Below are 27,706 nucleotides of genomic sequence, written 5' to 3' on the forward strand. Positions count from 1 at the left end.
ATATCCACAGTGATATTCTGGCCTTATGAACTTCAAAGAAACAAGTGTATGTATTGAAACTTTGCTTCAGTAAGAATTAGAGGATCATGGATTATATCAAATTGGTAGTGCTAAATTGGTAGGTACAAATAACATGTACTTTTCTGAAGTGTAAAAATAAAACTGTTTAAGAATATGACAGTATTGTCCATTTAGCCTGGAAAATACTCCATTTCAAAGTAGAGATGATGTATTCCAGTGATATACAGATTAATTAAAAGTGACAAAAATAAATACCTCAATGCGAAATACTGAATATTGTTGTTTCATACAGTATATTTTATCCAGCATTTAACTGACTAACAGGAATGCGCCACAGATGACCTTTAACAAATCAACTTATAAATATTAATTGGAGTAAGCTGCATAGACAGGTATATCAGGCTATGATAAAAACTACCTTGCCAACAATATCCTGGTGCAATCTTTTCTCATTTCAAACTTGCATGTATTGGGTGACATGCTCTAACAATACAAGCTCTAGCAACCCCTCCACAGCTAGATCACAGTTTGCACTGGGTTATGAACATTAGTGTCTGAAGTATTAGAGACATAGCAAAACTAATTTCACATAATTTATATTCCTGTTTAGTTGCTAGACAATAGGTTTTAAGTTCTACTTATGGTAAAAAAATAGAATATCTTTTTCTTTTTGATCATCATTTCACTATTAGCAGTAGTAAGTTCTTCAGTAACAGTAGCAGCAGCAGCCATGACATACAGTCTGCTAAGCTCTTAAAAAGGTATGGAAAAAAGATTTTTTTAAAAATGACAGTATAGTACAAATGGTGATGGCATATGATCAGAAATATACAATATTGTATTTTTTTTTTTTGGTAGATAGATACAATGTGAAATTCTGGGTGAAAGTAGTCAGTGATAATTGTACCTCTAATTTCAACTAGTATTTCATTCAGCATATTTTTCTTTCTTTTGAGATTTAAGATCTCATGTTTTCTCATTTTCTCTGTACTTTACTGTAGCACTGCAGGTAGGCACAAAACTCATACCTGCTTTATATCTCCTTTAAACTGCCAGAGCAGCATAACAGGTCCTCAGATGGTCTACCCCAGAAGAGACACATTAGTGTAACTGTTCCAGTCAAATACATTTCTGTTTTTCCAAGAGAGATGCAGTTATATCAATATAAATGTGCTCAATAATTGTAGAGCCAGCTCCCTGGCCATTGGCTACTGAGGTCACAAGTAGATCTCAGGAATTTCATGTATGAGCTTGTTCTGTAAAATAAAACTTAGTGAATGGAGACAAACTTATCTAATTAATTTTTTTTAACTTCTCACTTTTCTAACCAAAATCACACAGACTGAAAATTAATTTGACAGATATTGATTTACTTTTTTCCTAGGAAGCTTACTGTAAACTAGATTTTCTTTACATCTCCTTCTAGGGTAACCTTGTCCCAGTATCCATTCTTAAGAAGAAAATAATTAAGAATAATCAAAACAATTTACTTCTATAAATAATTATATTAATGCCACTGGATCCAAAATGATAAACTTTTGCTTTTCAGGTTATTAATATTCTCTAGAAGTCCACATCTAGAAGCACCTAGTGAAAGAGACACCCTCAAGAACTTAGGATGTTCACAATCCTGAAGCTTGAAAATGCCAAGAATCAATTCATACTGTCATCAGACACTGATTTAGATGATACAATGTCATTGCCACTAAGAAAGCCCTATCTACTTTGTGGTTTTTGGCAATAAAGACAAAAAAATTTGCCAAACATGATTTAACTTGTGGCCCAACCTTTTAAGCCTGTTCCACACAGGTAGGCCTTACAAATGTCCTCCTGCCCCCTTAAAATGTGCCAAAAATCAAAGCAAAAATTTTTGAAGGTTTCCAACAATCTGTACAAGCTTCTGTTCCACAGAGATTTGTGTACGTATATATTTATTTTTGCACTTTCTTGTTCTTTCGTGAAGAAAAATCAGTGTGTATTCTTTTTCCTGAAAGATCTCAGGAAAAAAACAGGTGCTATAAATTAATGCAAAATCTTTTTTTTTTTAATAGTAGTGTTGGTCCATGAATGATCTAGTAATGGAATTAAAACAAAATTTGTGGGAAAAGGCAATATCTTTAATCAGAACAATTAACACAGTTAAAAACGAGAGACTTCCAAAAAAGGGCCAACACTCCACGATAGCTTGATTCTTTTCCCCACATATATCAGTTACTGTAATACCTTCCCTGTCTTTTCAAGATTTCCAGCTCAATTAATGGCACTCAGTCTTGGAAGTTCTTTCACCAGCAGTGATGGTTTAGTGAGTTTGGCACCTGCCTGTTCTATCTATTGCCAGTAAGCTCTCTCTAGGCAGTAATAAAAGACTCTGGCCCACGGAGTAACCATTTAGATAAATCTATCATTTCTGTTTCTATGGAAACAAAAGCAGCTTTCCCAAGTTAATAGGTGTGTTAGTCTCTCAGTCATGTTCTTGTTATTTCCATTTCTTCCCCTTACCTATCAAAATATATTTTATTCTCACATTTGCCTTTTCTGAAGAAACTATTCTAGAGCTACTATTTGCATTTTAGTTCTGATAGGTATTTGTTTAACCCCGATTGAGTCAGCAGATTTCTTTTTGATTGACGGCAGCAGTTCATCACATAAAAACTGCACAATACAATTCTTGATCTCTTATCTGACTCAGTCAAAATCACATCCTTTTTGCTACCTTACTTGCCAAGATCTTCTGGGACATCCAAACTTTTTGTTTCTTCATTCTAATTTTTAATATCTGCAGGCTCCCCATTTTCAGTTTTTAAGTGCTCCAGATCCTTTTGATTAATGAACTTTTCCTCTGCCTCATATGCAGGCATATTCTCAGAAGAGAAAGACAGAGAATGCCTATCCAGTCAGCCTATTTTCTGTTTTGCTGCAAGTCACTTGACATATGAACCAAAATGTGCTCCAGAAACCTAGGAAACAAGTACACCCATCTGTGTATTAACTGTTAGTTTGAAAAATTGCAACAATTTTTCATTAATTTGCCTGGCTGCTATAGCTGATAATGTGTCAAAGAAGATCTTTTCTTACTCATTTTTACACTTCATGGTTACCTTTCTTAAATGTAGTCTTCAAATCATCAGACCTTCTATTTCTAATTACTTTATTTCCTGCATGACTGACCATAGAGGGCTTCTGATAAACTTATCTGTCTAGTCCCTTCAAACAAAGTATTGAGGGATGGGAGTTCTAATTAGAGCTGCTTTCAAAACCTTTCAAACCAAAAAAACTAATGAAACTCTTCTTCTTGTCACTTTCAGCACTAGGTTGCTATAATGCTCCTATCAACCTGAAGAACCTCTTAGTTTGTCCTTCAAAGAGTCTTCTTGCGCCTGTCATGAGAAAAAGTGCAGCATCTTACTAGGCTGAAATTATCAAAGAACTTCAAGGAAACTTGGTACAACTAACAGGAGTCACAGCCAATTACCAGTCCATGCAGGGAAGTTCTTGCAAGCTTTCTAGCAGCCATATACACTCATCCCTTAGTAGAGCAGCAGTGGGTGAACCTCTCCTTTTTCTTCAAGTGAACACCCTTCTAATATGGAAAGGTGAGAACAGATTCTTATCTTACAAAGCCGCTGTTATTCCTCTCATGCAGTGGAGGAATGTGAGGAAGGTTTGTCTTTCAAGACACTAATCCATGTTAGTTACTGCTTCTACTGCTCTCCAATTTTTACCTTTTTCAGAATCCTCTGCAATTTGAAAATTTTGTTAGTGACACAGGAATGCTTCCTTTGCCAGAAAGCAAACAAAGTCCTCAAGAAAAGGGCTTCAACCTACTTCAGCCACTAGGTGCTGTTGCATTACAAATTAAAAATAATGAGCATAATCATTGATTGATATAGCTCTTCTGAACTGTATCTTCTTCCCTCTACACCCTCCCAAACACTGTGAGGACAATAAAAATGGAACCCGTTCTGGGGCTTATCTGAGTTAGATGTACCCAAGGCTTCACCTGCAAAATTCAGAGTGTTTTTCTTCTATTTCAGCAGAGAGGAAGAAAGGCTTCCTTGTCTCACTGAACTGTAGCTCATTAAAATGGCCTTTGTTACTATAAGGACAGTATCTTGATTTCACTATGACTCCCTAATACACGATCCTTCACATCAGCAGCAGATGTTAGTACAAAATTTGTGTCTTCTGAATAGTTCACATCTCTGTGATACATTCAGAGCTCCTATCACTGAAGTATATTAGAAAGTGTTTCAGTACTCCTTGAGCAAAATCTTCCAACTTGGCTTTATTAATTAGTGTAGTCAGAACTTTCTTACGAGACTAGCATTATATCTTAATTAATTTTCTAATGTTTCTTTCGCCTTGGGAAATTTGATTAATGGTTATCAAATAAAACATCTGGTCATACACAGAAGCAATCACTCACTCCTCTAATGGCATACAGATCATAAAGGCACTATCATTGGTGTGGATAACGTATACGTAGCACAGTCTGCTGCTGCTGGTCCTGTTGTTCCAGTAGGTAGTACCCATTTTAGGCTACTTCCAGTCAAATGTTTTTCTATGCTTGACACATAGGGTCTCAATTCCTTTCTTGGTTTCATATGTAAATTAGTGTACCTTCCAACTTGGCATTGGACAAAATATTCATACATTAAAGTACAAATTGATTGTCTTAGAATCCACACTAACTGCTGCCTCAAACAACCACAAGAAACAAACAAAAAACCATATTCTTAAGGCTTGACTGATCCTAGCTTTCTCTCAAGGATTTTCTATCTCTATTACTCTGGTTTCTTTTTCTTCAGAGAGTCATTCCAGCTTGATTATTTTTGTATAAGGAAAAAATACTGAGTTGCCATAGTGAAGCAGTAAAAATCTCTGTGCACTGTTCTATGAGGCCCTAGCACTTGAGCATATGCTGGCTTGGATGACCCTGTATGCCTGCACAGAGCTCTAACACCCAACCTCTTGTTACTTTATGCATGTGCCTGATCACTAAAGGTGCACCTGTCAGTTTTTATATTCTAGTTTTCAAAATGTGAGTTGAGAATCAAGCCTGGAGGGCTGACTTCCAGGTTAAAAACTCAGATTTTTTAATAAACACCGCAGTTATTAAGCCTTGTGCTCCTAAAATGTCCAGATGTTAACAAAAAAAATAAAAGGAGAGCTTTTCAAACTCAGAAAAAGACACAACAGAACTAAAATACAATTGCCTCCCTTACATGTGTTATTGTATATTGTTCACAGTTAATGTCTATAAAATACCTGGAGATCCCTGGTTATAAATACACATATACTTAGAGGACTTATATGTGATCTACTGTGGTTATTAAATGCTATGTGAGATTCTCAGAAAATAACATGTTCTGATACTACTTTTACCCCCATTAAGATGTTATGTATTTACTTTCTGTCGAAATACACTCGCATGAATCACAGTGAAGAGAATGGAAGTCAAAGATCAGTACTCCACTTAGCAGCATCAATACACCCGTATCTTTTGCAGGTCAGACACTGAAAAGAAGTATCATTCACATAATAGGTGGTTAGGCATGCCCACTGGTACAAATATTTAATGATTTACAATGATGCATTTCCAAAATACTTTTTCAGACAGATTTGTGGGAGCTATTCTGGGTAGAGAAAGGCACCTTCATCTTGTGAGAGTGCAAATCTGAAAAAGCATTCAACAAATGAGAAAGATAAAGTCATATTTTGGAATCAGGACAAAATGAAGACTAAAAGGCACTGCCTAAGATAATGCATATTAAGCTATTTAGAGTGCTTTCAACTGACAGCATTCATTTTTTTATCCTCTTGACTTGAAGAAGCCAAATGACAAAATACCCATTTGAGTCAGTCAGTGACCAATCACGTCTCAGACATCCAGGACAGAAAATTCCAGTGATTACTTTTATCAAAATTACTTTGAAGGATATCTGAGAGGTAGAAGATCATCAGGGTCTATCCTATCATGGACATTCTACTCCTACTGGTCCATGATATTCCCTGAAAAATGAAAGAAAAAAGAGAAAGTAGATTAGAGACTTAGGGCAAAACTTTACAAAGTAAGACAACAAAGAGGAGAAAGTGATACACTGTTGTTGTTCCTTGCTTAACAGTGGAAGAACTGTCTGAAGTGGGGATCTCTTAGTAATCTAAACTCATATATGGACCCCTTTGATACAGCAGGCTGGTCTGAATGGCAGCCAAAAGAGTCCATAGGGCAACCTTACTTGGCTCATCAACTCTGTCTCAAAGGAAGCAAGGTGCCAGACAAGGGCAAAGAGTGTGTGTGGCAAGTGTAGTAGCAGTGCAAGCACTCAGATTCAGAAGGTCACAGTGGCAATCCACGCTGAAAGTCCAGAACTAGATCCACCTCCACAACTAGAAAAGATAGGCCATACCGACAGATGGCATGAAGACTGCTGCAATAATCAACTGTGTAGCAAACCAAAACAAAGCCGTAATAAGCAAAGGCATTTAGGCATTTTGCCTTGAGAAAGTCAACAAAATCTTTTCTCTGTTGTTCGATTGTTTCATGGCTATATCTGCTGTCTGTTTCCTACATCGTATACGTCTCTTCTCCAATACATTTACAAAAGAAATAGTGCCTTCCTGTAAATCCAAAAAACATCCCTGCCAAAGCACATCACTGTTTAGTCATTTTATCACTGATTCCCTAATGTGCTATTAACTACATTTAAATTCATGTGATACAAAAAACCTTTGACAAGATTTGGTATCTCTCATTTCAGCTAGTAATGAATTAATATGATAAATATTCTTACATATGAAAATGTAAGCAAACAATTAAATATGGTTCCATCTTTGTCATCAGGGACATTAAGCCTACTATATGGGTGGATTTTTATGTTGTTTCACTGTAAAAGCCATTAGTGAAAAATAAATTGTATATAATACAAAAATGGAGCTACTGAATACTTTTTGAATTTGCTTCTGGTAATTCTTAATGTTAAAATGTCATATAGTACAGCCTTCATAGAATAGCAGTAGAATGTAGCTTTTAACTGAAATTGTTGAGTTTCAAAAAGGGTGAGTAGCAAATTATTCTGCTTATTTATTATTCAGATTAAGCATTCCAGAAACATTTTCTATTCTATTAATTAATAATTTGAAAACTATTCAATGCAGAAAGCTGTGAAGAAACAGCCTTTTAGAATATAACTGTCTGTTCCATGTGCAGAGTTCTGAATGCCAAACAAAATTCCTAAGTTGCATGCTTATTTGCTAAAGAAATAAACAAGTAGCCTTCCTACTCATCCCTTTTTCAGCTCCCCCAGTTACTTCTGTATCCTGGATGCCCACTCTTTATAGGACCCAGTCTAAAAATAATTTAAATGCTAACTTGTACTTGATCACCTAATGTATCAAATTTTGTTTAGCTTATTTTACATTTCTCCATAAACTGGCTGCAATATATGTGCAAAAGTCAGCAAATTTAACTTTAATGTTCTGGTAGCTACAATAGTCTAAGGAGATTAGCCAGGCAAGATTTATAGGGAGACACAACACCTTTTATCAGATCAAGTGATGCAGCTGGAAAAAACAAGCAAGCTTTCAAACATACAAAGCTTACTTCTGAATTAATTATGCACACACACATATATATATATGTTCAGACTGAGCAGGTGGAGTTAAAAATACAGAACATGGATCAGTGTCCAAATTCAGTCTTTTTTGATCCAATTTTACTCCAAAACTCACTTCTTTCAGAAATCTCTGAAATTGGCAGTACTATATTGGATGTATTATAATCAGTTCTGAGAGAAATGAGATTCTTCAGCCCCCATAAGCAGTGCTGGGAATTAAAAGCCTCAATCTGTCCAGCTCCCTCAATTCCAGTTGTAATTAAATAGACTTTTACAATTTACATTTTTTCACAGCACTTTGCATACAATTAAGAGTCTTTTAAAACGAAATTATCAAAAGATGTTTGCCCTTTATTTATAGAAAGACAGGACTGTAGTACCCAAAGAGCTCACACTGAAGACTGATATTTGAGATTACAACAAACTATTTGTTTGAAAATTGTAAACTTGCAGACTTTCCTGACATTAAGACAGATGTACCAGAACTACATTCTGCTCACCATTTCCTGACATTATAAAATGTACATTACCTTATAAATAAAAGATTTAACCATGCTTGTGATTGCAAAATTTATGACTGCTTTGGCAAGTGTGTGTGGTCCAGTGGAATTCAACTCCCTGAACCAATCTTTGACAAACACACAATAAACTTCCTTCAGGCAAGAGAGCTGCTTTTTTATTTATGGATATATAGTTAATATTACAAGCAGCTATGAAAGGGAAAAAGGAAATCGGAACACGTCAAACATCAGAACATTCCAAAATAGGTAAGCATAAATTTCAAAAAGAAGCTTTTAAAATTCAATTAAAAATCATTCTGTATTGAATACTATTCAGAAAATTTGATGCTTTTGGATAAAAAAGATACTTTCACAATGCCAATACACTGGCATAATGTTATAGTTAGTAATCATCAACACTCTTTCCCATATAATTTCTAGTTGCATCATTCTCATGAACACGTTATGAGAATACAAAGCTTAGTGAATGAAAGAAACCTCTGCAAACCGCTGCAGGTTTGCACAGATTCCTTAATTTGGCTCTTAAGGCATTAACGGACTGGAGAAAGCTGCAGAAAGGTGGCACTGTAGCCAACAAAGCAGTCCTGACTAGACTGCACCACCTAAAAAAAGTCAACCCTAGAAGAAAAAAATTATGAAGAGAGGGCCAGATCCATGGATAATTACCACTTATTTCAAGGGCATAAGCAGGAAAGAAGCTGGCCCTTTGCAGAGGGGTAAATTCAATTTAATGGCTTACCAGTTCTGAAAAAGTAATGCTGGGATAAAATCCATGTAAATAAAATCAAATCTAGGCCCTGTTTCTATAGACAGCTTCTGGGGCATATTTTGCCATCTTGGAAACGTTTCATAACTTTAGACAGTTCCTCACTTAAAAAAAAATTCCAGTCAAGAACTGTTTACCCCAAGGATCTGAATCCAGTACAAAGTATCTGCACAGTGTTCTAGATCTGAACTGCTTTGTGAAGTGTTTTTTATACTCGTGAACTGTTCAAACCAGAGATCAATCACTGGTTTTTGTATGCATACATTATGATATAGGACCATATTTTGTGAATAACCAATCATCAATTAATGCTTATGCAGATATGCTATGCTACGCTTAAAACATTAGATTTGCATTTTCATTTCAAGCTTGACTGTAACCTCGACTGTAGGATTGCAGAACCCTCCCCCACACCACTCTCAGTAAATCCTGTCCGACACCATCAAAACAAGCATTACAGCAGCCAGTGATCACCCATATGTCACAATCTAGCAAAAAAAGGCAGTTCACAGCTAATCTACAGTACCAACGATACTGCTGTAGAGAAAAGAAGCATATCATATTAATCAGGTAGTTGTGGAAACTCTGTGTTTCTTGGCATAAATTGGCAATTGCAACCCCAAGGAATCACCGTAGGTGTTCTGGAGTAAATTAAAATTCTTCTCTAAGAATTAGTCTGTGCAAAAGTTGTGCTGGGCAAACTGATTTCTCCATGTGTGTTTTCCATTTTGCCTACATTCAGTTAGATTGCAGGGGATTTGAAATTTCTCATGGGAAGATGTTCATTGCAAAAGGTAGCTGGGATAGCAAGCACAGCTTGTGAAGCTTTTGAGCAGTAAGAATAAAGACAAACGTTACGTTTATTTCTGGACATTGCAAAACCTTTGCACAGCTTTTAAAGTTTATTAGCATAGTTGTAGACAGAAAACACCAGGTAGTTAGGTAGGTAACAAAGATCCTCAAGTTAACAATTGCATTCCCAATGACTACTTTGGATAAAAGTCCCGTAATAATGCTCAGTGATCTGTGGCATCTTTCATCCAGAGCGTACTTCACCTATCATGTCTACGACTGAAATGCAGTAACCAGGGAAAACATAATAATTGCTTAATAATGCAAAGCAACCAGATAAAGTTCAGAGGGAGGAATGAAAATGAGTTTCATAGTCAACTGCAACTTCAAAAAGAAAGATACTAAGACTGCAGTTTGACCAGCTGGAGCCGCTCTCCATGTTACCGACCGTATGGTTGGATCTGTAATTAACAACTAGTCAATTAGCTTTATCCAAGAGCTATTTCTTTCAGCACCATACCATTCCCTAATATCTGTCATGCTGGCTCATGTCAGTTTTCAGAGGTACATAACACCATTTAAAATAACTGGAGCTATCCACATTCTTTTTTTAGACTGGAACTGAGCCCAGGTTGTGTCCTAACTTACTGACCACCTCAACAGTTATGCTTAGCATGCTGATGGCTTCTCAACACTGGTCAGGAGAGAGCCAGCACAGTAAACTAAACTGGAACTTAGGTTTCTATGCAATGAACAGGTTTTGAGAAGTAGTGCTTTTAGTTTCTGCCCCTACATGGTATGAGTGTACACGGTTCCTGTTTCCAGTTCAAAGTCAAACAGGTTAGCTTAATTTGTGGTTGACTTTGCTTAGGTTGACTGTATAGTGGAACAGAACAAAACAGAAGCAATTAAATCCATTATTAGTATCAACTGAGAGGCAACAAATACTAGTGAGTCTACTGCCTGCCTGTCCTAAACTGAAACAGCAGCAACAGGTCAGGACCTTTGCTGCGCCAAACCTTAGGTCTCATAATTGAGTCATACATGCAGCATAAACAGTTCGCCAGCTGTACATGCAAGAATTTGCTGCAGTCCTGTTTATCCACTTTAAATCACTGGATCACAGCCTAAGGTTGAAAGATGCTCTGAGCCCCTGTATGCCAGGCACCATCCACTTGTCAGCTTTTGTTCTTTGTTTCTTGCTTCCTGTCATCGGTTGCAATACCCTCATTATTATTTGTTTGGTAAAGGTCTAGTAAGGAGCTTATGTCCTTCACAACTTCTCAATCCTTTCCAGTTTTCTGGTTCTCATTTATTGCTTCCTGAATTCCACGCCACACTGAAGACAACAAACACTGAGATGATTCCAAACTTGGATTAATTAAACAGGACTTTACCATAGCATTTGTTCTTAAACTGTCCCTAATAAGCTGATAGCTCTTTCTGGTCCCCAAACTAACACTTGTAGATGCTGATGACTGAGAATTCCAAGAGCTTTCTGCTTCAGTGCCATTCTCAGCATACTGTTTTCGTTATTTATAAGAAGATCACATAATCATATTCCTATTTTTCTCCACTTGGCAGCATTATCTGCACTGACTACAATATACACAGGGCAAAGGTTTGACCATCTGGCCATAGATGCCAAGCTGAGACATTTTCCAGTGGCAGCATCTGGTTTCTACGCAAAAGGCAGTGTGTTTGCAGCTTTGGGCCTGTTATACAGCAGGGCTACAGATGCATTATCTAGGCTGCCAGATCTTCTTGGATTGCTTTCTTTTGATTCACCTTTAATTCTGTAACATTTTCTTTTTATTATTATTTGTTTGGTAAAGGTCTAATAAGGAACTAAAGCTATCCTATATACCCTATCCTGTATATCCTATCCTATATATCTCTACATATCTTATATATCACATTCATCCACCTGATACTCAGAAACAAGTAAGCCAAAAATTATTATACAGAGATGACTTTGCAAGTGCCTAGCTCATCAACTTCCAACAGGTGTGTGAAGCAACAATTCCCCCTTCAACATAATTTTCTACTTGGTCCAAGTTGTGTCCTACCTGTATAATGGATGTAGATGCTGCTGACAAACGGAAAAAAGAAATACGATTCAACCATTTCGAAAGGGAGACTTATTTACAAAACTATCATTACATGAAAGAACAAACAGAAATTAAACAAGAATGAAAACAATAGAATAACTTATTGGTGAGAAAAGCCAGGCTAAAGAAGATACTTCCTGTTTCACGTGTGAAGCAAATACAGAAGCAGGATGGAAATAAGTGGTCTTGCATGGAGGCAGGGAAAAGAAGCCTGAGATTCTAATCTATAATTTACAGACCATAGCATGTCCTCAACTGTGTAACAACTTTGGCCCTCAGGTGCTAACATAATACATATAATAAATGGTAGCACGCAGGCATATCATTCAACACGTCACAAAGCTGTTAATATTTCAAAATGCCTGGCACATGCCAAACATTGACAAAAGTTTTAGTGTTTGCTTAAGAGGAAGTTTCAATAAATGAAAACATGAAGCCCAAAATTTAAGACCGAACAGTTTCTGTAAAATTTCTGCAAAAACATGCCATAGGATTTTTCATATATCCTACACCATTTCTTTCTGTGTGACATTAGTAAATGATTGCATATTAGAGTCCAAAGGATCAAGAACTAGGTTGTGACAGAGACCAGGAAGAAAGTCACAGAAAAGAAGCTAGTGGACAAGTTTAATTTGTCACTTCTAATTATGCCATGCCAGAGAATTTTAAATTGTCTTTCAGACGGAAATCCCTAATTTTATCAAATGATCTAAAAGAACATACACGTAACATCATTCACATACTAACATTAACAAAGTTCATGGGAAGATACACAAATTCATTGCCTAACTCTGCCATGGCAGCGCAGCATGTAGGAATGACTGCAGTAATTGTTTACCGCAGACAACAAACATTCAAAATTAACCCAAGTGGGGTTAATTGGGCCCAGTACAATGACAATTCTACACTGACTGTACAGTATTTCTGCCAGAGGTAGGAGTGCACAGAGCAGAAAATGAGTTTGTCGTGGAGCACTTGGATGTGATATTCATGTACCATGTACAGAAAAGGGAATATCTTGCTATTATACCAGCAAGCCTGAAGATGTAGTAGCATCCTAGCTCCCACGTGTCAGGAATAAATATGTCCCAGTGGAGGACTACATTGATTCAAGTGGAGAAAATATATCCCTTATGTACAGATGCTGCTTGTCCTCTGTTGTAGAGAACCACAGCAGGAATTTTATGTTTGAACATATGGACAAGTTAGTCATGCCCTATCTACTCAGAGAAACAAACAGAGCCAGGCTGGATAGCTTGCAGGGCAGTACAGTTTTTTCCTACAACCCAGTAAAAGGCCACAATGGTGGCAGTGCATTTCTATTTTAATCAGTTAATAGGGGCAGATTCTGATTGTGTGGCCAACTGAGGGCTAGAGAAATGGAAAATTTTACCCACATATTATGTATTACTAAATGGATTTGGTCCTTTTCACCTTTCCTTTTAGGACAAGGGTTCTGCTTTTTTCCTAAGAAAAGACTCTGTGGGTGGCATATTTTTATGACAAGACGGAATTGTCTTGAGCTGAAACCCGTATTTCAAACCGTACAACTGCAGTGTGTACTGAGCCCTGACAGGTCAAAAGGAACAGATTAAATCCACTCGATACAACATTGCAGAATGTTATATGCTGTGCAAAGATATACGTGACCTTTTTCCTGGACAGAGATCATTAATTTCTGGTGATAAAATGAAGCCTGAGGAATGGACTCAGTATAAAAATGACAGCACTGCTAAACAATGGGTTGACTCCTAAAGATTTTTAAAAATGATTACCTGTTCTTCATGACAGCTTAACACGTTTATGTCCTTTTCAGTCAGTATAGTGCATATGCTTTATTATTCATCATGAACTGGCTCTAGGACCATCTCATCTGATACACTGACTTCCAGATGGGATAGCCCTAACCTTCAAGAGAGAGAGTAAAGCACACGAAATCCATTTCTTGTATATCCTCTGTTGACTTGGAATAGATTTCATTTCTAATTCTGGAGATTTCTGTGAATCTCTTGTTTTTTATTCATTTTCAATGATAGGGTACAGCATAGGATGAAGCATACATTAAATGAAAATATTAAGTGTCTTGAAACAATGAGGCCTTGAAAAATGTCAGTTTCAAAAGACACACTGCTGACTGCTGTTCAAGTCTATCTACCCTCTCCTGACCTGGAAATTGTCTGTCAGAAGATTTCTCTGAGCTTTACCACATAAATGTGTATCAAAAAATCATGCTCTCCCAATTAGCATTCTGTACTTACCAGCTCTTCCCCCTGCTTTACACTTTACCATACCATCATAATTAGTAACAGCTGATTTTGCTTACATTCTGTAGCCAACATCAGGGACAACTTTGAGATCATATATATGGAAATCAAAATTTGAACTGATCAAAGTTATTTTTCTTATCAGATTATAGAGAGACAGAAATACACACTATTGAAGCTCCAGCTGGGAAATGGACTCAGCCTCTTTGGTTCAATTCCTGAATGCAACTCTTAATTTTGGTTTCATCCATCCTGAGAAATATGCCTGAGCAGCAACAGAGTAAGAATTTAACCAACGTTTCCAGAAGTGGAAACCTCAAAACTCCTGTGTAGAAATCTGAGAACACAGCCTCATTAAGCTTATCTTGAGACTTCAGGATTTGGTTGACAGCAAGTAGAAATAACTAGCAAGAAAGATAATGGCAGAATTTTTTTCTTTAACTAAATTCTAACCTTTTTTAAAATTTATATAAAATGCCCCTTGATGCTAAGTTTGGGCACGGCCCCTATTTTGCCTTCATCAAAGCACATAAATACTGTGCTGTTTCTCAGACTCTTCCTTTATAAGATTTTTCTTTATTGGTAATGTGAAAACAACAGTGCAACAAATTTCAACCATCCTCATCAACTTCTGCAGGGCCCCTTCAGGGCCTTTTCTGTCCTAGTTCCCCCTGACTCATACACATTTTCCTATCTTTTAGATTTGGGGTAAATTTAATTAGACACTCGCTAGCACAACTCATTCTATTCAGCTCAAGATTCTGGTACTGTAGCCATCACCATAATCTCTGAACTTGTCATCGTATTCACTTGGAAACTTAATGTAGTGTCTGAGTTTTAGCATTAAACAACTTAATAGAAGAGTCCTGAATTAGCTGCTGTAGTCTCAGAGCACATTAACTTGTTAAAAGCTTTCATCATATCAATATGGTATTTCCAACAGTAAGTAACAGTTAGTGATCTCACAGGGAAAGCTATTTAATAAGTTCTAACAATTTTCCCGTGTAAATACAGATCCCCTATCTCTTCTTTGCAACATATAGGTACACAGCTTATAAACCCATTTCTTCAATACAACAATAAATGAAACAACACTGGAATACAATGAAATGGCATTAAGTTGGTGTCCACCATCCTTGTATAAAAAACTTAAAATCTATCATTGTAGGTACTTGAAATTTAAAGTAACATATTTTCTGGTTTTCATCCAAGTAAGTCAAGAAGCACATGTAGAAAATCTATTTCTAAAGTAAACATAACCCAAGGCACACAAGAACAATTAGCATTCTCAACTGAACTGAATTGGGTGATGGTCATGATCATTTTCTGTATATGTTTTGAATTTAAAACAAAGTCATTCTGACTATTTCATACTCCTCCTGTGAATAAGTTTAATGAATGTGAACGTTTAAGCAAAGGAAATTTTAGTGACAATAGTCACAATAAGTGGATTTCACACTGCAAAGCAAGCCAAAAGCAGGGCAAATTTTAAAATTATTTGATATTGAACTGTACAGTTTGAAGTTTGTTTAATTTCGGGGTATACAAATTTAAGCTTCTAAGTACAAGGAATGCTCTTTAATTAATACAACATGTATTTCTGAGTTTACAACAAACGAATGCCTATCCAAAATAATTGTTCATGGATGATTTCAACATCTGACTATTTCATGATCTGTGTCCACATGAAATTCTGTGGATTACTTAACCAGCTCCAGCTGCAAATCATTACAAATAAAGCAGGGATCCATTTTGCCTTTGTGCTTCTGTTTTAGAGCTAGTCCTCATGAGATGATTAGTTTTTCCTGCAGGGTATTGGACACCTCCACTTTTTGCTGATTCCAGGAAGCATTGGCTTTCACCATTTTGGAGGTCTGGGACCCCAGACCCTTGTGAGTTTGTCACTGCAGCAGCAGGCTTCTGAAGGCTGTGCTTCAGAACCTGAATTGCTAATAGTTTTCCATTAGTGTCTCTCTTTATAATTTTGGACCATCTGAACCGTATTTCCTTCTGTATGTTTTATCTTATTCAGAGTTTGGAATGGTGTTTCAGTGAAATCTGCCTTCCAGTTCTAAAGACTTGAGAGCCGCCTAGTGGAAGCCTCTGCATGAATTTCAAAACTAAGCCTAAGCCTAACTTATTTTTTCTCTCTTATGGAATCCCTCCTGACACTGTTCCTACAGCCAAACAAAATATAAAGATTTCAATTTGATTTCAGAAGCTTACAATTTTTGCAGCAATATGTATCACTCTAAGACATAAAACTGAAACTAGTAAAACATTTTTTCCTAAGGCAGAATAGGAATTACAAGTGTTGATTCCCCACTATGACAAAAATCTTCGGTAACTTCACAGATCTCAGCCTCAGGTAGGCTCATCAGGTAGCAGGCAGTACTAACAAGGAATACACTTCTGTAGCCCTGTACCAGTTTATGATATTGTGTTTTGAAAATAATTTGTCCCTGTGTTAAGATGTAGAACAGAAATAATATCTCTATATCCTGACTTTTAAATAGGCTTTTGTGATAGCATATTTAAGCTTATGATATTTTGCTTATGGTATCCTTTGGTGTTCTGGATTCAAACAGAAAGAAGGTTGGTTTGAAACTGACAATGATATTGTTCATCTAGTGAAGTCTGAAGAATTGTCTGTAATTATCAAAAGTTCAGAAACAACTCTCCCTAGGTGTGGAAGAAGCTACAGGTGCTAGAATACCACTTCTAAGTAAAAACTTGCCATAGGGAGTTCTGCTATAATTGATACTCTATGACATGCTATTATAAAATGCTTCAAAGGGTCTATCATCTTATTTTAGAGGACAAGCCAGATTTCTGTGATAAAGAATATTAAAAATCATGTTAAGTTCCTATTTCATTTTACCTTGAAATAGGACTTGCAGTCATAACTGCCATTCCTGACCTAAGCAAAAAAGTCAAGCATGATCCAAACTGCAGGAAAGTCATGATAAATTTTGTTTTGCACAGATGTGTGAATTCTTCCTGAACTAACTGAAGAAATTAGCCCATTTAATCCCACAGTTTTCATCTGCTGATCATTTTCTTACACTATTATGACAGCCACAGCAAACTCAAAGAGCAGCTCTGCAGGATTCCAGGCTCACCCAGGAGGTGAGAAAGGGGATCATTTTTCTATGTTCTATGAGCTAGTCTTCGAGCTCATTATTTCAGTGAAAAGACAACAGCGCATTTTGTCAACATGTTCCATAGGACATAACCCAATAAGAGTATCTATCCTTGGTGCATAACCCCTTAAGGATCTAAGCAGGCAAGCTTTCCATCCTCCCAGGCAGGAGTTCTGGAGTAAAGTGATACGACACGTAAGTGGAGGACAAACTATTAGTCTCTCTGCACATCATTGATTCTGCCTGTAAATAGGAACTGGCAAATTGTTTTTACCTCTTCGGATAAAGCAGCATTAAAAAAACACTTATCTGTGCACCTCTGTGAAATCTGCCTGTAAGTCATGCAGAACTGTACCTTGCAACAATCAAGGAAATGGAGGTAAATATCTGCCCACTGTGACACATTTTCATGCATTCTGTCACAACTCATATGCTTATACAAAAAGCCAGTGGGAAAGCAAATAAAAACTCTGTAAATGTGAGAAAATCCTGTAGAGACAGGGAAGGAGAAAAAAAAAAGTGAAGATGTAGAGAATTCAGAGAAAGAGAAACAGATACAGAGAGATCCAGTCTGGCATCAGACACAAAGGTCCGTTTCCTAGTCATGTCCTAGTACATTAATTTTGGGAGGGAATACAGTGTTAGCATGGCCATGTATCTCCTCAGACGCATTCAGTCACGGAAATCATCAAAAAGAATAAATTGAAGCACCCCCAAATGTAACAGACTCATGTAAGTAAGTTATTTTTTAAAAGCTATTCTAAGTAGAATTATTACTCTGAAAAGAGAGAACAATCAAAGACTCCATTAAATTGACACAGAACTTTGTCAAGGATATTAATTTTATCTAGAAAAGCACTCAGATGATATTGTGATGGGCAACAGGTGAGGGAAAGGGGAAAGGAAAAAGATCTATTAAAACAACCAACAACTTCATCTATAATTTTCAGTCCTACTATAAAGAGACTGAATATGAGAAGTGAAAAAAAGTTTTAGACTGTTTTACAGCAACAATCATGACTGTCCAAACAGCTACAGACACTAGGCATCAGATCTTCCTGTGAAAAAATGACCAGTGTTCCACTGACTTCAGTGAAACTACACTGATCTATACCAAGTATATACTGACTTCAGTGTTTGTCATAAGTGAAAGCAGATGGGGGGAAGGATGGGAGAAAAACAAATTATTTTTATTTGTATTTAATAAAATTTGGCCTACAGGCTTTATATGACTCAGTACATAACATCTGGGATTGATCATAGGATCACAAACTGGAAAGCAGTCATCTGGCTTCTAGAAATAAACACATTCAGTTCCTGTTCCACAACTTTATTTTTTTAACGATAAACCGCAACAGCTTAAACAGCCATTTTAAGTCCCTCTAATATTTTCAGCCTCAGTATTTTTAGCTATTTTTCACATCACAGCATTAGGCAACTATTAAATTTCTCTTATTCTGGAGTGGCAGTACTGTTTGGTACTTCCACACACACACACACACACACACACACACACTATTAATACAGTACTTTATTCCTTCAAAATTTTATGAAACAATGGTAGTCTTGAAACTCCGATTTTTATTAGTTCCATTCTTCACAAGTGTCATGGGAGAGGCCCAATATGTAATGCAAGATGCAGCACTGATGAACTACATAGACCGGCGTTTCCTTTCTTTAGAGGTATGTGTTATCTGTATAGTTCAATAATACTGTCTAGCTGCAAAGTAGTTTGAAAATGGATGTACGTTCTTCTGTGTATATACTCACACAGGTCAGTTTATATTCTAATCAGTGTCAGGGATGTAAGTTCCCACTTTCTTTCAAATAAATAAAATCAAGGAGTATGGTAACTAAACCTTTAACTAATGACTCCTAATTACCACATCATTGTTTACTGTAGCATATAATTTCATAATGTTATAACTTTATTCTGCTATCACTTCTATTTTTATTATGCTATCAGTGAAATTTAGCGACATGTGCAAATGTTTTAAGGACCATCACAGTCCATTCTAAGGAACACTATAATCATATTGTTACTAGTAGAATTGGTGCCAAGTATTAACAAGAAGATAGTAACTTATCAGATGTTTTTTCTATGCATGGCTGAACCTAACTGTAGGAGTAGTTTAAGATGCATTTTTGTAAACTGTCAGTGTATTTGCACTTTAACAAGGAATTGAAACAGGTATTTGATTGAAACAGGTATTTGCTTTCAACTAATTATATAGAAGTACAGGTCAGCACCTGTTTCTTTCTCTTCAGTAAAGATCTACTAGTACTGCAAAATACCTTTGCAGTATTGGCATACTATAATCATACATACTTCATCTTAAATTGCTAACATCTTCTTGGCTCCTGACTTGCATTAGCAGACTATTCTAGAGAAATTTTAACATGACTGGCCTCATATTCTCTGTTTGTGCAAACAGGGCTCTCACTGGTCTTACCTTTCACAACAGAGAAACCGAAGGATTCATAACAGAGACTGAAGGATTAGCCTGGTCTTCTGTTCCCGTTATGTAGACTGAGAAGTCTCTGCTTCAAGATCTCAGCTTTCCTCCCTCTCTCTCCCTCTCCCTGTCTCTCTCTCTCAGACAGCTATGCAAGCTAGGAAGGAAGGCAGTAGAGGTAAGCTGAGATCAGTTTTAAGGAGCAATCCTCAGTGGAAAAACTCCCTTCATGCTTTGTGAGTGCTGTTTAGCTACTGAACTCAACTGAAAATTCATAGCAGGCTACTGTTGCTGTCTCTACCTGCTGAGCAGCAGTGGGGTGAAGAGGGGCTTGTAGCTCACTCCCTAAGTCACAATTTAGGTGGTTAGACAGGCTACTCATCTGTCACAGAGACAAGCTACATTCAAGAACTCAGCAGACCAGAATGGGAACTAGGTACAGCAGAAGCCAAAGCTAAGGTTTCTTGACAGTCTGTTCCATTTTGAAGAATTTTTCATAGAACACAGGCAGGTTTCCAGTGGAGGTGCAGATTTACTGAATTTAAAGCCTTGGAACCAGGCTCAAGTCAATCTCTTAGGAGTTCTTACCTCTCCAACATGAGAGTATCCTAACCTGGGCTACTAGGAAAGCTTTTACATTTTCCTCTGCAACACACAGCAGACACCTGAGGGGTCCCAGGAAGTCAGGGCAGCTGAGCCACTCACTCAAGTTCAGAAAAGAAGAGCTCAGTTTTGCTGATTTGAAACAGTTTGGGAATGTATCTGTTTATTTATTTGTTAAGTATTATTAAATATTTAAATATTGGCATAAATATTTTAAATATTTTAGTATTGGCTTAAATATTGGCTCACTTTCTTTAGCTTCCCAAAGCAGCAGTCAGGCTTCTATTTTCAGGCTACCTATGTTCTTTCCAGGTCTGCTACTAACTTGCTCCATTACATCAAAGAAATCACTTTCCTCACCTACAAAATGGGCAGATCCTTTAGAAAATGCTGGTCATCTGAATCTAGCTATAAAGAAACATCTGCTTTTTCAGCATACTTTTTCTTTGAGGAATTTTTAACCAAACTAAAAAATTTTCAGTGTAAGGTATTCAGAAGAGGCTGCCTTTGGTTTCAATGCTAAATATGGTACTCGTACAGTTTTTCTTCTTGTCTGTGTCCCCCATGGTGTATCCTTTGAAGTACTCAAAAATGATGGCAAACAACCTGCTAGCAAATTCTAGAAAATACAGAGCAAAGAGAATTGATAACATCTGCAGAAGCAGAAGTCTTTCATATAAAGGCAAATTTGAATTCAGTTGCCCTTGCACTTTTTTTTAACATAGCCAATAGTTTGACTAAAAAAAATCTTCTCAAACATAGACATGAGGTCAGCATTTCAGTCTTCTATTTTAAATGAAGGAAAAAGAAGAAGCCGCACTAGATACTGTCTTGCTCAGAAGAGGTGTACTTAGGTGAAATGTGTATGCTTGTAGCGGCCAGCAGCTTCAGCAGAAAATTTTCTGAGACTGCTTTAGTAGTGGTCCTACAGAAGGACTTCTGAAAAGTTTCTAGAAAGCAAGTAAACAGAGATCACATGCCCTGAAGTATCTCTGATTGTTTCACACAGAGCACACTTCCTTCTTCAAGCAGCAAAACAAAGTATCTGGTTCTCAGTAACCACATGAAGAAAAAGTGCTTATTTTTGACCAGAACTGTGAATGCTACTGCCGGTCAAGTATGTCCTCTTCATGTAGATATACAGCAACAGACCGTTGGTTTGCAATAGATGGGGGGAGGGGGACTGCAAAGGGGAGAATGGCACATTTTTTAAAGTGTTCATGAATGACATTCTAATCTATACAAAATATGCTTGTATACCTATGTGTTTTCTTTCTGTGTTCTAACTCAAGAAGAGGCTGGAAAAATGCAACCAAGACATACTGGATTATGTTGAAGAATTTCGAGACTTTTCAAAGACGATAATGTCACGCCTGGCAGTACTGAACAATCATAAGACTGAGGTTAAAACTGAAGTAGAGAATTTGCTAACAAGAGTTGAACGAGCACAAAGGGACATTGACTATTTTGGATCTGTCACAGATTCTAATACATGTATAGAAGTAGATGAAGACTTGGTGAAACAGCAGCTATTTGAAGAAGCAGAAGAAAAAAGGAAACTTAAACTCATGCTTAATGCAAGTAAGAACAGTTTATTTTTCAGAACTTTGATATAAAAGAGCCAGTCCCTTAGCCAATGCATGTAGGGGAGCTCAGGGCAATCCCCTGATACAGGGATAACACAGATTTTCATGTAACATGAATACCACAGATAATCACGTTTTTTGTCTACGTAAATACAAATCTTTCAAAACAGGCTACGAAAAAGGTACAGAAGAGGGAAGGAAGAAAATAAAACTTAAATATTTATTTTGCAGATACTCTATATCAGATTGATTCTTTGAAAGCTGCTTTCTAATATAAAATAAGAATTTAAAAAGCCTCTGAAGGTATGCTCTTACAAAGCCCCCCAAAATGCTAGTGCATTTCCAAGTACTACAGCTATACCAAACAGGCTATGTTTTTTGGAGTGAGCAGGAGTCTAAGCCTCAACTCAAAAGCTAACTCAAGAACTAATAAAAAGACTTCATTCACTCCCACATTTTAAATCTATTTTACTGTCCTCTTTTCTCCTGTTATTCTCTTTCTCTCTGCCTCCGCCTCCCCCACTACTCTCTCAAGAGAGCACACTGGCTGAGCTGCAAGCAAAACTCAATTCTGATTTGAAAATTGTTACAGGTACCTAGTATGAAGAATATATACAATTTATGCTGTTTTTTTCCCAAACAAATTAAATTTCATCATTAAAAGGTATCCTTACCTTAAGAAAGTTCAGTGATTGATGTAAATTATATATTGTAGATATATTTAAAATAGTATTCTGTTTCATTTTCATTCAAAAGGAGTACAAAATGAAGAATGCAGAATAGGAAATATAAAATGCCAATTTTAAAAGAAGCTGACCACCTATCCTGTTTCTAAGCCCTACTCCTACACTACTCTTTAGAGCTCTGAATATCAAGGTTTATTTCTTTCCATATATAGATTTTTTTTCGAACAGTAGGCACTTTTCTTGAGAGGTAGAAAAATGATGGGATTTTTAAACTGCCTGTAGTAAAGACACTTGGAAAATTATTTCTTTCTGAGAGTTGCAGAAGGGAGAAAAATTACTTTCCCTTGTCCCTTGTTGAAAATTATTACTTTTAAATTTATTGCAGCAGTTCATAACAATTTTACTTTTGTCAGTAGTAGCCAGATGCTGGCCCCACTGAAGTTTATGGCAAAAACAGTCACTATGTAGACTTTACAGTAATTAGAAATTAAGTTTTAATAAGAGACTTTCAACCTTAGCAAACAGCAACTCTGTTTCTACAACATCATATATTACCCAGAAGTTACAATTTTTTGCTGAGTCGCTCCAAGACTCTGGCAAAGATGTATTTTAAGTCCGACTGTTACTGGTTTTGGTTCAAGTACATACAAGACTTGGGGAAAAAAAATCAAGTAAAATTCTTGTAAAATCAATGATTTTACATGCAGGAATGGATAACATCCTGGGTGGGGACTGGGAAACTACTATACCTGCAATCCATCTTCTGCATATTTTGGGGGTCTGATAAGAAGCAGTGGATTTTGAAGGTGTCACTGTGGAGAATGTGGAAATATTTTGTCATATTTCCTGGTCACTAGGCATTTCTCAGTTTCCCAGTCTTCCTGCAACTATTACAAAAGACAAGGAGAGTTAAATCTTCTCTGGAGCAGACAGAAACTATTCATGACTTCAGAGAAAAACCTGTCTATTTGGCATCTCTCTCCTGTAGGTGAAGATGTTCCTAAGGCTGACTAGATATTTTGACTCAAGGGTTGTAATTTTTTGGAATCTAACAGATCAATAAATGTTAGTTTGTTTCAGGAAAGCTATTGTGCCTTGCTCAGGGAAGCTGCATCCAGAGAGAGGACTTCCAGCAAAAATCCATGCTGTAGCTGCAGTATCCAAAGGCTTTGTTAGAGGGTATCAGTACACACAAATGATAAAAAGGTTGCTTTCTAGAGGCAACTGGAATCTTGCCATCGACTTCAATAGGTTCATATCAGGCCAAAAAGGGAGGCTGCCTTTGCTTTCTCCATTTCATCTAGTGCCAGAACTTCCTGCCTTAGGGCTTTGTTTTTTCTGTTTACTAAAATGGCTGCACTTCATTAAAAGAAATTCTTTAAACTTCAAATAATGTCTCTTGTAATTTATGAGTGCCTTTGGTAAACAAGCTTGTTAATATGCTTTGCAGTTAAGTTTTTGCTGGATAGAATGGTATCTGATAAAGATCTTAGGGTCTAAATACCTGACTCTTCACAAACTTAGTGCTTTTCGGTCTTAAACATCTGCGCAAAGTGCATACAAAATGCAATGAAGCCAAAACTATGACTCACTTTGCTGTTGGGAATTTTATTCCTATATAATTCCACCAGCCATGCTTCTAGCATAAGGACTGATAACAGAGATATTGTATCAGTTCATTTAAAGACTGCCTTAACCAAGGGAGATTCCTGATTCTGTGATCTATCTATTTATACTGGTTCCTTTATGCTGCAGCTGTAGGGAAAGTGAATGGGAAGATAATCCAGTGTTTTGGCTTTCTATTATGATGATGTATTTTTATTTGTTTTCTCATTACAAATGTAAAAAAAGAGGCTAATGGAGAATAAGGGAATTTCCAAAAGAAAAATACTATATACATGAGATTTCAAGAAAACAGGTTTTAATCTATATGCCTTCAATAAGAAATAAAATCTGATTATTTAACAGTCACCTCGCTGAAGTCAGTTACACCCATATAAAAGAACTGACAAGAATAAACAAAGAATCATTAACTGTACTCTTAGCCTCCTCTCAGGTACACGAATAGCATCCCTTTTGGATAACATGCATCTAATAGAGCAGAAAACAATCCAGTACGCACAGCTGAAGATATGAAAACAGTTTCCTTAGCAGGAGATGATAAATTTATCATATAAAATTAGCTTCAACACTCCTTAACATAGCAAAATTGCTGACACCTTTACTGATAAATTGACTTTGGCCTTATAGTTGGATTAAAAGGAAACTAAGTAAATCAAAGAAATGAAAGTAGAAGACTCATAGATATTCTAATTTCATATGTCTTTTTGTCTTTGGGTGTTTCCTTGCAGGTTGTGACTACATGCTTGCAGGTATTAAGTCCCTAAAGATAGTTAAGAAGACTGGTGAGATGCATGGTTCTTGGATGAAAGATCCTGGCAAAAAGCACACAAAGATTTATTTATTAAGTGGTTCTGTGAATAATGTTATTTTGGAATTTGCAAATATCTTGGCATTCATGGAAAGCAATCATACACAAAAAGCTCGCAGAGTCACCCTGCCACTTCCCTGGAAAGGAACTGGCCACATCATATATCAGGGTTTCTTGTTCTATCACAGATATGGCTCCTTAAATGAGATAATTAAATACAATATCCAGAAAAGAAATGTATCTGATCAAATGCTACTGCCAGGTGCTGGACGGATTCCTGCCTATCAGCTTTCTCCAGCTACAAAAATAGATCTTGCCATTGATGAGCAAGGGCTCTGGGCAATCCATGCAGAACCAGACACTGGAGGAAATATCGTAATTACTAAAATCAACCACATGACCATGACAGTAGAGCACACTTGGGACACCTCATGCAGTAGCAAAGATGCTGAAGCTGCTTTCATGGCATGCAACACACTCTATGTTGTATACAACTTTCCTAGTGGAGGCACCTCTCGCATACAATGTGTTTATGATGTATTGGGTACAGTAAATACTTACGAGATCCCAGTATTGCACTTTCCCAAACGTCAGGGTAGCCATTCCACAATACACTATAATCCCAAAGAAAAACAGCTCTTTGCCTGGGGTGATGGATCCCAGATAATTTACAAGTTTCAAACAATGCAAAAAGTTTAAAACCTTTAGGAACTTTTCAAATACATTTAAAAGCTAACAGCCACATTTTCTTTTACGTCACCTCTAAAAAACTGCCTTGCTTTTCTGTTGGCTCACAACTACGTAACTGTTCATTTCTTAAATTGTGCTTGCTTACTAAAGATCTGTGCTAGGCTATGAGCTACCTCGTGAGGAATTTACAGAAGGACTCAAAGAAGTTAATGAATTGTCTAAAGGTGTAAAGTATACCAAACTGCTGATTGGAAGCTACAGAAAAAAGCTGTTCTTTTATTACATGTTTAGCCTTCTCTAAACCTACCTCCTTCCTTGTTATTTTAAGAACTGAACAATAGACATTTATGAAGTTTTTATCTTTAATATATGCATATATGTTTCCACTCATACCTTTAATTGAGTAGCCTTAATTTCCTGGGAGTCCCATGTCAACATGGTCTTTAATTAATAAAATTACATTAATTCCATGTGCTACAACTTTAATCAATTTTACATAAATTTAGGCTCACATACCTCAGTGTGATCTTAAACTAACGTCCATTTAAGAACATACAAAGACTCCATTAATTTCAATTACATGATGACTAAACAACAATTAGTCTTAACAACTCATGAAAAAAAAACACCCTCTGACATGCTCTCTTCTTATCAAAGGCTGAGCCAAAACTGTACAGACTGCTTCAGTGACATGGAACTCCAATTAGAAGTCTTCACATTATCTGATGACCCTCACTGTACTTAAGCTTGTAGGAAGCTTTGCAGTGAGCAATACAAATCACACGCTCCTAGAGAAAAGGCCTATCTAGCTCTAACAGCAGAGGTTGATTATATCACAGAGCATAAGAGTTTACATCCTCACAAACACATGGTCTAATTTTAACATATACTTCTTGTACATTACATAGAAGCTATTCCTAATCAGTGAACTTTTAGCCTATTTCCACTAAACTTCCAAATTTTTGTTATCCACAGAACTGTACACTCCACTCTTCATCCTGCTAACACATTAGCTGCAGCCATCTTCTGCAGTAACAATGTTTACAGGTTAAATATTCCCTTTAATCAGCTTGAATTTGCCACATTTCAGTGTACCACTGCTTTTGTATTAGAAGGAATGTTCCCAGTTGTTCTGCTACATACCACTCTATTTTAAAACATTTTACATATCACTCTTCAATTGTCTCTTTTTAGTTCTGTTTCAGCACCTAGTTGTAAGGCTTTTTCCTGAATACTTCCAATCATTTCCATTGTGCATATCTGAATGTTTCCTCTCCTGACTTCTGGCTCCAGCAAAATACAGAGAACATGGCTGAGATAAGCATAGTAGTGCGAGCTGGTCAATACTGGTTTTGCAAGTAACAGATAAATACCAGGTAAATACAAATACATTAAAAAAACCTTATTTTTACTTGTGAAATACAGGTATTGGCTTTGGGGTTTTAATGATAGTGGCATTTCTGTTTAATAATAAAAAGATACGAACAGTGCTTGAAAAGCAATCCTCAGCTGTTTCTACCAAAAAGGCATTTTGTTCTATACACTGAAAGAGCTGTTGTTCTTTTTAAAAATAGCTTCAACTGAACAGCCAAACATGAGGGAATGATTTTCAGAAGGAGTTCCAGAATACAACTAAGAATACAGACTGCTGAGTTGCAACACTGCTGGTCTGCCTTTAGCAAAAGAAACTATATAATTCTAAACAGCCTTAATGACTATTTCAAGATTTCTATGTTACAAAGGCCACAAGAAGCACAGTTAGTTAAAGAAATCACTGGGCTCAGTAAGGAGGTTGGCACTGATTTGTTGTGTGATCGTTGTCAAGTGGCAGGTTAAATTATTTGACCTTTTACTACTTATCTGTCAAGTTACAAACACAAAAACACAAAATGGTATTATCCACCTCTGCAATGCTCTGAAATCCTTTACTGCAATAGGATGTGTAACTTTATTTAACAAATAAAGGCTTTTGTCTTAAATATGGTTTGAGCTTGCTCTTTTTGAAGAGACATTCTTGGAA

At 36.6% G+C, this 27,706-nt stretch overlaps 1 protein-coding gene and 1 long non-coding RNA gene across 4 annotated transcripts in view; one reads left to right on the forward strand and one right to left on the reverse strand.

Annotated features, from left to right (window-relative positions):
* The window catches only part of LOC112985696 (uncharacterized), a 128,702-nt gene that overhangs the window by 92,055 nt on the left and 8,941 nt on the right, over positions 1-27,706 (reverse strand). The gene's annotated exons all lie outside the window — the stretch shown is intronic.
* OLFML1 (olfactomedin like 1) lies at positions 18,563-27,655 on the forward strand. Of its 2 annotated transcripts, none has more exons than XM_064512945.1 (3): positions 18,563-18,917; positions 21,589-21,874; positions 24,917-27,655. In XM_064512945.1, exons 1-3 carry the CDS (start codon positions 18,792-18,794, stop codon positions 25,693-25,695), a joined length of 1,191 nt encoding a protein of 396 aa, XP_064369015.1. In that variant the 5' UTR covers positions 18,563-18,791; the 3' UTR covers positions 25,696-27,655. The 2 variants fall into 2 exon arrangements, with proteins under 2 accessions (XP_064369015.1, XP_025960309.1); XM_026104524.2 differs by having other exon boundaries at positions 18,565-18,917; positions 21,586-21,874.

This window comes from Dromaius novaehollandiae, chromosome 5 (assembly GCF_036370855.1).
Source record: "Dromaius novaehollandiae isolate bDroNov1 chromosome 5, bDroNov1.hap1, whole genome shotgun sequence".
Taxonomy (NCBI): Eukaryota; Metazoa; Chordata; class Aves; order Casuariiformes; family Dromaiidae; genus Dromaius; species Dromaius novaehollandiae.

What these genes read in the sequence shown, in the direction of transcription:
- OLFML1 (XM_026104524.2), top strand. Translation starts at nt 18,792, where the DNA reads ATGGTAGTCTTGAAACTCCGATTTTTATTAGTTCCATTCTTCACAAGT. An exon ending in GGCGTTTCCTTTCTTTAGAG is followed by an intron (nt 18,918 to 21,585) that starts GTATGTGTTATC and finishes TTCTAACTCAAG; the next exon opens with AAGAGGCTGGAAAAATGCAA. An exon ending in TAAACTCATGCTTAATGCAA is followed by an intron (nt 21,875 to 24,916) that starts GTAAGAACAGTT and finishes GTTTCCTTGCAG; the next exon opens with GTTGTGACTACATGCTTGCA.